The sequence below is a fragment of the Poeciliopsis prolifica genome, unplaced genomic scaffold, assembly GCF_027474105.1.
Source record: "Poeciliopsis prolifica strain line A6 unplaced genomic scaffold, Auburn_PproV2 SCAFFOLD016, whole genome shotgun sequence".
NCBI classification, from domain to species: Eukaryota; Metazoa; Chordata; class Actinopteri; order Cyprinodontiformes; family Poeciliidae; genus Poeciliopsis; species Poeciliopsis prolifica.
In genome coordinates, this window is record NW_026562391.1 from 715,887 (window position 1) to 726,175 (window position 10,289).

General features: G+C 41.3%; 1 protein-coding gene across 1 annotated transcript; it reads right to left on the reverse strand.

The window, feature by feature from the left end:
• Positions 1–1,216: 1,216 nt before the first annotated feature.
• Positions 1,217–4,221, reverse strand: LOC129367154 (uncharacterized). Its single transcript, XM_055041451.1, has 9 exons — positions 4,197–4,221; positions 3,687–3,998; positions 3,361–3,594; positions 3,191–3,289; positions 2,792–3,010; positions 2,359–2,694; positions 1,702–2,041; positions 1,541–1,607; positions 1,217–1,411 (listed from the first exon to the last, which is right to left on the reverse strand). The coding sequence occupies exons 1-9, from the start codon at positions 4,219–4,221 to the stop codon at positions 1,223–1,225; spliced, it is 1,821 nt and encodes a 606-aa protein (XP_054897426.1). The 3' UTR covers positions 1,217–1,222.
• Positions 4,222–10,289: the final 6,068 nt, after the last annotated feature.

A 10,289-nucleotide genomic window follows, 5' to 3' on the forward strand; every position in this document is an offset into this window, starting at 1 on the left:
AGTTTCTTAAAGAGATACAGGCCCAATCTCCAGGCCTTAAATTAAGACGTCAAATTTATTTTAAGACATTTAATATTTAAAGCATTTTCATAATAACTGAAAGTGACATAATTATAAAATGGCACTATGTTGTAATAGTTGTCAGAACAAGTAAGAAATGGCCCAGGCATCAGCAAGCAGCAGGAATATGATGCTATATTAGAGAGAACAAATCTCTCTGTTCTTGTTGAGTTTGCATGTTGAAAAATTAGGTTCTAAATTACTACTAGATTTCAACTTGGCATTAAGACCTAATTTTTGTTGGCCTTTCAGAGTCAAATCAATAGAATCTCTTCTGATTAAAATCTTGCTGTCCATAGTTGAATGTTCTTACAAACATGTGTCCCAGAGTCCTTTAAAACCCAAAACTGCTGCATTCTGAGCCAAGCTCACAGCACAAAAGCTTACAGCACAAAATAATATTAGCTACCATAACTATGCGGATGATACACATCTCTACATTACGAAGTCACCAGGTGACTGAACCATTCAAGCACTGAATAAATGCTGCCAAAACTTTCTCCAGCTGAAAGAAACAAAACTGAAGGTATTATTAACGGTTCCTGGTTCTCACTAAAACCAGGAAGATAGAGACATAACACCAGTTTTAAAGTCCCTCCACTGGCTCCCTGTCGCTCAAAGAATAGACTTTAAAATACTGTTGTTAATTTATAAATCATGCAATGGCTTAACACCACAATACATTAAAGATCTGCTGTTGTTGTATCAACCTTCCAGACTCCTCAGGTCTTCTGGTTCTGGTTCTGGTTCTGCTCCGCATCTCCAGAACCAGAGTCAAACGAGGAGAAGCAGCTTTCAGCTTCTGGAACAAACTTCCAGAAAATTGCAAAATAGCGGAAACACTGACTTCCTTTAAATCTCGACTAAAAACCCGGCTGGTCAGTCGCCTTCGAACTATAATGGATCAAGAATTTAACAACGACATTTGACTTCACATTACATTAATGCCTTGTTGCTGAAATGTGAGGTACAATTTAATTGATTGGTTGATTGAACACAGAAGCAAACTTATATAGTAATGCCAAAAGTTAACACCAGGTTGCAGGCATAAACAATATAGATTTTTTGTTTTTTTATTAATCAAACTTTCAACCACAATTAAACTTTGTCTTGAAAGTATAACAAACAACGCAACACATGGTTGGACTCACAGCTGTTGGTTCTATCTGGCTGAATCTGAATTGGTGCTGGTTCTTGTTTTGAGCGCAGAGTAGCAGACATGCTCTTGCTCTTGATGCTGCTGGAAGTTGGAGTAAATGGGGTTTATTTTCGCCAAAGCTATCTGGCTGTAATGAAGCTCCTGTTTTGCTGGTTGAGCTTCAAACTCTTCATACATACCACCAGTATATATCTAAAGAAAGAGAAACATGACATTTTTAATTCAAGCGAGCAAACGACCATAAAGGTGTAGCGTTGGGTGACACTTCTAAGTGAAAATGAACACTTTGGATAAGGGAAGAAGCAGAAAAGGCAGGTTTACCTCGTTCATATCGTCCATATTGTCGGCAGATTCACTTTTAGAAGACTGATGAGAGGGCTTGAATTTCCTGGTTGGTGAAATTGATAAAACATAAATAATGAAGATGGAGCTCATAGTGAGCGTAACATGTTGATAATTAATAACAGGGATGTGATGATCACCTGTACAAGAAAACAGTCGCCGGTACCAGGACCAAAAGAAACACAGAGAGTCCTGCAGCTGCTGGTTTCCAGTTTACTGTTGTATCTGTTCTTTGTACAGTCAGAGTCTTTCCAGTTGAGTTGATTGATCCAACCGAACAGGAATAGTTTCCCTCATCCTGCCTGCTAACTGCATCTATGATCCAACGCTTGTTTGCTGTTTGAGTCAGACTCAGAGGCCGACTGTTCAAGTACCAAATGTAGTTTGTGTTTTCACTGAGAGGACAGCTGGTGCTGCAGGTCAGCGTGACTCTCTGACCCTCAGTGACCTCTGCAGCAGGTCGCACGTCCACTAGGAGACCTGGAAGACAGTTGGACTAATCGGTGAGGAGATGAGTGACGGTTAGTCTGCGGTTGTATGAGAACAGGCTCAAGAGGTGTAACCAAATTGACGTTTACTAATTTTATTATAAATGACCTCCAACTATAGGTAATTATGTCTCATTGTCATATTTAAGATATGAAATGTTAATTAAACGTACAAACGTTATGTTTACCTAAACATAAAAATTCCAGACTTGGACTTTAAATTTTGTAACATGAACATTTTCAGAATACAATACAAGAGTAACACATTTAGTTGGGAAAACATGACATATGAAAACTCATCATATGTACCTGTTACAATCAGAGTAACTCCAGGAAATTCAATTGATTTCTGTTTACGTTGCTCCGTTTCCATTCTGAACTCGTATTCTCCTGAGTTTTTCTCATCCAGGTTGTTCAACATGAGGATGTGTTTGTCCCTCATGTCCTGATAATTCACATCGGTTTCCTTCTCCATCACCTCTTCTTCAAGCTTTGTATTTATCTCTTTCTTATACCAGCGTTTAGTCTGTGGTGTTTGGCCTTCGGGATGTGAGTATTTGCTGGAGATGTTCACTGATGAACCCTTCAGGCCACAGATTCTCCTGCTGTCATAACTCACACTCCAGCAGTCGCGACCATTGACGCCTGAACATGAGAGAATGATCAATTAAAATAATTGTTGTCATTAAAATTCTCCCTTTTTTAATCAGCATGTCAACTCTATAGAATAGTTTATGCTCACAAATTTCATTAGAAAGCATATCATGATGATCCTTCACGGTGCAGAAGAAGCTCTCTTGTGATGAGATGATAACTGAAGTGTTTTGATTAACTTTCTTTTCACCACTTTCTGTGTTTGTATACAACTGGAATGAAGTTTTGCTGTCAGTCAGAGAACAGCTGGAGTTACATGTCATCTTGCAATGGTCTAGGACTGGTGTTGTCCTTTCAACACGGACTTCTGTTGGGACATAATGGACATGTTTTGGATATTTTCTTTTTACGTCGATAAGACAAACTGTTTAATCGTAATGAATTTTAGAAGCAGATTGTGCGAACAGGCGGATAAAGTATGAATATTTCCACAGTCACTGTAGAACAATCAGAGCCGACGTAAAACCAGTGCTGATTGTGCCGTCACCTGTAGGAAATGTGATGGAGCAGGACCGGTTCTGTGATTTGGAGGAGCACATTCTGCCTTCGGCGTAGGTCACACTGAAGCAGCTCCCAGAGACAGAATCTGAACAGAACCAGAGATCAGGACGTGTCCCACCAGAAGAGACAGAAAATGAACCAATCGTGGTCACTGACCCACTGAGACGTCAGGAGCTCTGAGATCCTCGAAGCGTTTGATAGCACAGGAGTATCTGACCGCCTGATCACTGCTGACCAGCTCTTGGTACCAGGGGGACCAGTCCTCATAGAGGAACTCTCCGTTCTGGTACCAGATGAAGGCCGCAGGGCTTTCAGTCAGAGAACAGCTGCTTGAGCACATCAGAGTCACTTTCTGTCCCTCTGAGGCAGGAAACACTTTCACCTGGAGGTCTGAGATATTGTTCATAAAAAAACAAAAAAACAACAAGCATCAGTTTAATATTATTGTTTTATAAGTAAAACATATTTAACAAAAAACATACCTGTAACCTGGAGCTGAATGCTGTTTTGCTGACAGCTGTCGGTTTCATCTGGCTTCCCTTCAGGAATCGTTTCACTGCAGCAGTAAGTTCTATTACACTCTGTTTGACCTCTGACTGTCAGAGTGAAATGATCCTCTGATAAACTGAACTCTTCATGAGTTGCATGTGCAGACACATTTTGATAAACATACTCTGCATCCTTCTTGCTCACGATGTACCATGTGATGTATGCAGCTGAGCGTTGAGCTGAGCAGCTCAGCTTCACTGATGACCATTTCAGAGCAAAAATGCTTTTTGGTTTTCCTCCAACACCTGAAGCAAAGATTAGGTCAACTGACGTTTGATTTGTCTGGTTTTGGTGTCGTCCTCTATAAAGCCACACATTCGTCACACTGTTATGGATCATGACCATATTTCTCAACAACGCATGAAGGTTCAACAAGTCAAATCTACGTTTTATCAAACAAACTTACAAAATTCAATTAAAACAGCTGAAGCAGTTCAACGTACCTGAGATGCAGACAATATAAACCATCAACACACATCCGGCTGATGATGGAAACATCACTGTTGTTGAGTACTACGACTAAAAATGATGCTAGAATTGATTTCTTCGTCTAAGTCCAGCTGCAGTTTAATGAAAAGTTATTAAAATAGTCAAAGGAAGAACAGCTGAGCTCAACAGCAGTCTAGTGAAAGCTGCTTCATGTGAATCTGTCTAATAACCTTGAAAGCCACTTCCTACTTTGTCATTTTCCTTTGAGAAAGAGGAGACCTCTGGTGAAAAACCTGAGACACTGCATCACTACTTCTGGTACTGAAAATGTGCTATAAAATTCATACATGTTTTATTTGACTTTCTCCTGTCTCAAGTAAAACGCAAACACACAAAGCTGCGTCCTAACATAATCAGAAAAACTAACACAGTGGCTTTAGAATCCCAGAAACAGGAAACTGACGAACATTTTTTGGAAGAAAAGCAGCAGAGGAAATAGAAAAGACCTGCAGCTTCAGCTGCTGGTCTGGGTGATGCGTGACTCCATGGCAGCACAATGGAATATCACTCTTATGTAATCACTAAAACTTAGTGTGTAAATTGATCAAGAGGAGAGACGTCATAAAGGAACTGATCAGCTGGCTCAACTCATACAGAAGATCCAAACAAAGATGGTTCGATTCCAACAGGAGAGTGTTTAATGTGAGGCTTTTATTGTGGCAGTCAGTAGAAATATTACAAAGTCTTAAAAGCTTTTAGCGACGTAAACCTGTTGCAAAACACCTCGAATTTTCAATTTGAAGTTGACATGCTGAAAATGTCAATTACATGTAGTTACTGAGGCCTAAATTTGAAGAAAGCAACGCAAATCATTGTGATTGACCAAAGAAGACTATAAATTACAAGCTCTCTTTTTCTCTTGCAGTCATGCTTGACACAAGCAACAAAATGTTTTCCCAGGAAGGGCGTAAAGCAATTTTTGTGAGTCCAAAAGTAACTTTGATGAACATCCAGAAGATGGAGAAAATGGAAGATGGACACTAGAATTTTCTACTGTCAGAATTCTGCACAAATCTGACAGTAGAGACGAGATAAACTGGATCAAGACAAGCTGCCAATGCAAGACAGGCCTTTTACTAATCCATCCACTGTCTGTCTACACCTGTTTGTAGGGCAGGACTGGTTAAATGTGATTGGACAGTACTTGTTGTAAAGACTGCCTAAACACAGTTTGACCTCCAGAGGGCAGCATAACTTACTTTCAATCAAAACCTTTTACATATCATCTATAACATCAGCAGTCACATTCAACCTCTTCCTGTATTGGTTTCATCTGTTTGTATTTTGGTCACTTATTGACTCAGATGACAGTATGACGACTGCTTATAGAAACTATTCATATTGTCATTGCGTTCCAATATGAATAGGTTAGATGGAAACAGATAAGTAAAAGTCACAACAAATAAATAACAGCATTTAGTGGTGGTATTTATTGTAAACTATAAGTTGTAAAGTAAGTAAATAGCTGTCATTGAATGTAAACAAATGTTCAGTGCCATCAATTAATACCTCAATATATTAGCATTATTATTACAAAGCTATTCCAACTTCTCATTCACTTATACCACGATTGCACAGTAATAGTACAAGACGAGTCATAGTGTTTAAACAGGCAAGTAAACTGACTGGTCTGGCATTGAGGAAATCAAATACAGCAAAACATTTCTTTGTCTGTATGTCAAAATAATGAGAACTTTGTAAAACTGTATCACTCTCTTCAAATTTGGAATTTTACATGAACTGAAATGACCACGCTTTTAAGACATTTGGGAAAGCCTGGATGAGGACGTCATGTCTGTGCAAGGTTCTGACAGGAGGTACATCTCCCTGAAGACCGGCGTGTGCTTCACTGAGTCGTTATCTGTCCAAACAATTCCTTTGACGAATACACAGCGTCCCTGAGATTCTCATGTTTGGGGCAAATTGTGCGGATCAACCACAAAGCGCAAAATCTACTGAAGGAGTGACTGACGCTGATAGAGTACTTTTATCAGCAGTGACAGCGTCATGTGGTGGAGATGTTTTACTGCAGGAGGTGCTGGTGCAGTTCACACAACTGATGGAATGAGGAAAGAAAAAAAATAGTTAAAAATTGAGCACTTATGGATCTTCAAAATGGATAATGAGCCCAGCATACCATCAAATGATCTACAAAGTGTCTAAAGGACACAAATGAGTGTTTTGTGGTGGGCGTCACAAAACTCTGATTTCAGCCTGATTGAAATTGCGACGGCAGAGCCGAATATATCTGTTTTCAGTTGTAGCCGATGTTAAACTGGCAGCTTAAAATAAGCAGGCGATGTGGTCGTCCCTCCCAACATCCCAAAACAAAGCTGGAGCAAGAGTTTTTATAGCTGCTGCAGCTTGACGTTGATCCCACGAACATTCAGCCCTTCAAGCCGTGTCTTGTTCAGGGCTTGCGTTGGACTTTTCAAGCCTTCATTACAGTTATATTGTGGATGATAATGAAGCCTGATGAAGAGGGGAGCAAAGCCAGGTCACAAGTCTCAACACAGGAGAGAATTTCTGTCTTTCTGCCATCACATGCTGGCTAACAGGTAATAACAAGACTTGTATATTTGACTCAGAAACTGACACAGGCATGCTTCAGATCTGCTCTGAGCCAAACAGCAGAAGATTGGCATTGGTTTAGTGTATTTCTTAATAACGTGAAATAACAGTGATCACTCTGTCCTTTTAAATAAAAACCATTAGAGGCAGGTGTGTTTCAAAGACGTTGTTCACGCTTGAAAGAACCTGTTCAGTGTTTCTTCTGCCTGACAGATTGTATTTACCCAGCTTTGTATTTGTGTTGCTGGCTGTTTGGCACATTCAGAGTAATTATTATTGTATTTTTTTATCTTCGAGGAGATGATGCTTCTGGTCTGATGAACATCCATACATGCATTGCTTTCATCTATGCAGGGTCGCTGGGGTTCCCATCTCTGGTGGGCATTTGGCGAGAGGCAGGATACATCCTGGACAAGCTGCAAATCCGTCACAAGACAACACAGGATAAACAACCACACACACACACACACACAGGCTCACACCCACACATACAAACATACCTAAGGTTTGTGTAATTAAGGGTAATTTAGATCAATTAAGTCTGAGAAATGCTGAGCTTTGTGCTCTTCACTACTGACATCGCTGTGCTCTGTTCAAAGTTCTCAAAAAAGTCAAGTCCTCTCATGGATGACTTGATGCACAGAACTGCTCTTGAGGAATCACCGTTTTGTCGCTAAAGTAATCTCTTACGTCTCTTTTTAAATTGCATTCACAGATTCAACTTAAGGGTTTTGAATTTAATAATTGGCTGCAGTTGCAGGCAGTTTGACTCTGTTGTGTTTCCCTGTATTCACTCATCGGGCAGACACTTTTTGTTTTAGATAAAGTATGTAGTTAAAGTTTCTTCATTCATCGGCTCATTTAAACGTCCCTCTACTGTCGCCTGAGACGCACCATGGCAGAAAAAACACGAAAGCGTTCACCACACCAGCACTATCAATAGTGTTACTACTAAATATCGCATTTCTGAACCAAAAGAATTTATTTTAGTAAAGCACACATTTTACTGACAAAGCTGCCAATAGAATGGATTATTAAAGCTATTCAAATTACAGCACTTTTTTCCACATATGCCAAATGAAGAACAATCCAAGCCATGAACAGATACAATAAGGACTCGTCTAACTGAACTGAAGATGTTTGTCTAACTTTATTTTTGCTCCACTTTGTCTTCCCTGCTGCTCCTTCCAATCACATGAAGTGATTGTGATTCTCAACGACGCTTCCTCCTCGTTCCAGAAGCTGCCGCGCCCTCCGGAGTGACGCCGTGATGTCACCGCGCCGTTGCGGGTCACACAGAGGGGGCAAAACATGACCTCTGCTCCTTCTGTCTGTTGCCCCTCTTCAGACAGCGCTGCATTGTTTTTGAGCCAAAGTTAACAGACCAGCAGCCCTGCAGATTCTTTGCTCCCAATCTGGCCACAACCTGGGAGAAATCCCTTCGTTTTTGTGAAAAGAGGACAGTTCCCAGCGTGGGGACACCTGCCGTCAGAGCTCTACTAATTGGGCTTCTGGTCTTTTGAATCGAAAAAAAAAAAAAAAAAAAAATCGAGTGGGCGAGATGGGAAAGAACAGACGGACGATGCTGTGGAGGAGTTGGATGTTGTGGGATCCTTTGCTTACCTGTTTGATTTCATGTTTTGTTTTGTTGTTTTAAAAAAAAAAATCTTTCTCCGCATGAGGGTGTGTGCAACAGTAAAATATGAGCAGATTTGTTGGTTTGGGAACATCTGTGGCTTGTGCATGTGCTTTCAGTTGGGCTTTCATGGGCGCGCGGTGGCGTGTGTGGTCAGGAGGGGTCCACTGAAACCTCCTGATGACTCATCATCGGAAAAACACAATCAACTCCCTCACTGCCTCCCGATTATTTCCGGAGAGGGTTTCAAAGTCTCCCGACTGAAACGCTGAACAATCGAAGACAGACGAACGCTGCACTCGAACGTTCCACAGCGATGCCTCGCATGACACTCCGCTGACATGGCTGCCATAGGGATCATAAAACAAAAGCCTCTTCTTCTTCTTCTTGTTGCCTCTTTGTGACTCAGACGCAAAGAGGGAACTGTGTTGATTGCAGTTGTTGAAATAATCAACTGGCTTGCAATGAAGGCAAAGGTGGAAGAATGGGAGGAAAAGGAAAGAGGAAAAAGGTGTTGGCGTTCCCCTCATGGTTGGAAAAGGTCTGGCTCAGGACCCGAAACCAGGCAAATAAAAAAAACTAAGCAGTTCGTTTACTCAAGTTCAACATTCACTAGGGTTTTTTTTCTTTTGTCAAGCCACCACTAAATATTAGACGAGTACAAAAACTCCTCAGTGCCCTTTTGTTCTTCTTCTCCTTTTTGTTATTGTCAAATTTAAAACATAAATAACTTTTCACCATCCCATTCAGACCGGGTTCTTGAACTTTTCAGGACCAATTGCTTTCTCTTCTTAATGAGAACCACGTCAATGTTTTGTGGGGAGAGCTGGAAAGGTGCCTGTGAGCAAGGCAGCCTAAAAGACTTGACTCAGATGCTTCGGTTCTGCCAGGAGAAAACAACTGTGGGCAGAGGGACAACACCCACAATGTTTTACCAAAGTCATTTAATTTATAAAAGAAGTTCTTACACACGCTAATGGAAATGCAACAAAAAAAACAAAACAACAACAAAAAAAAACACCCATTCATTGTCTGTAACTGCCATGGTTACAGGGGTTGGCACCTATATCCTGCCGTTGCGAAGACGCTGCACAAACCCCAAAAGGGTCGCCGCTGACAGTCCATCACCGGGCAGCCAAGAGACGCAAAAGACAAACAGCCGGGGACGCATCGCTCGTTGTTTTTAAACTGTGGGAGAAAAGCGACGCATACAGAAGGTCAGGATTTCACACCGAGGACCTTCTCTCTACCAACTGCGCCGCCGTTCAGCTGGCAAGAAGATTTTCCATTTCAAAAAAGCCTTGCACGTTCCTGTCATCTAGCAAATGGAACTAATCTTGGTCATGGCAACTGACAAGTAAAAATTAGGCTGACATAACGTTCTCAGCTGCAGGTGATTACTTTAAAACACGCCACAGGTGTGAGCACTTAAAGGGGGGGTGTTGTGTGTTTTACAGCCACATAGTATCATTTTATAGACGTGTCAAGTAACTTACGCCGCCTCCAGTCGTTGCAGAGATGCCGTAAACTTCAAATATGACCTGCAAAAGAAATTTGACTTTGTGATTTCACTCCTTGAAATTGGGCCCCTGCCTCTTTAAGAAAGTCATGCAATGTTTGAGAAATCCTTTCATCTCCCGTGGCAACTGCTCAGCTGATCCAAGCGCCTGGGTGGACCTGGCCCCGCCTTCGAGGTCGAAGCTCCTCCTCGGAGCCGCAGTTTCTGAGCTTCTGCCTCACAGAGCAGCTCCTCCTCTGCTCAACTCCTTCAGACTAGCCAGCAGAAATTAGGAAACACCTGGTGGAACTGCACATCCACAGTTCCGTTATACAAGCTTCT

Coding starts and splice junctions, on each gene's coding strand:
- LOC129367154 (XM_055041451.1), bottom strand. CDS start 4,221: ATGGTTTATATTGTCTGCATCTCAG. Junction 3,999..4,196: donor TTATATTGTCTGCATCTCAG/GTACGTTGAACT, acceptor TCTTTGCTTCAG/GTGTTGGAGGAAAACCAAAA. Junction 3,011..3,190: donor CTCCATCACATTTCCTACAG/GTGACGGCACAA, acceptor ATGTCCCAACAG/AAGTCCGTGTTGAAAGGACA.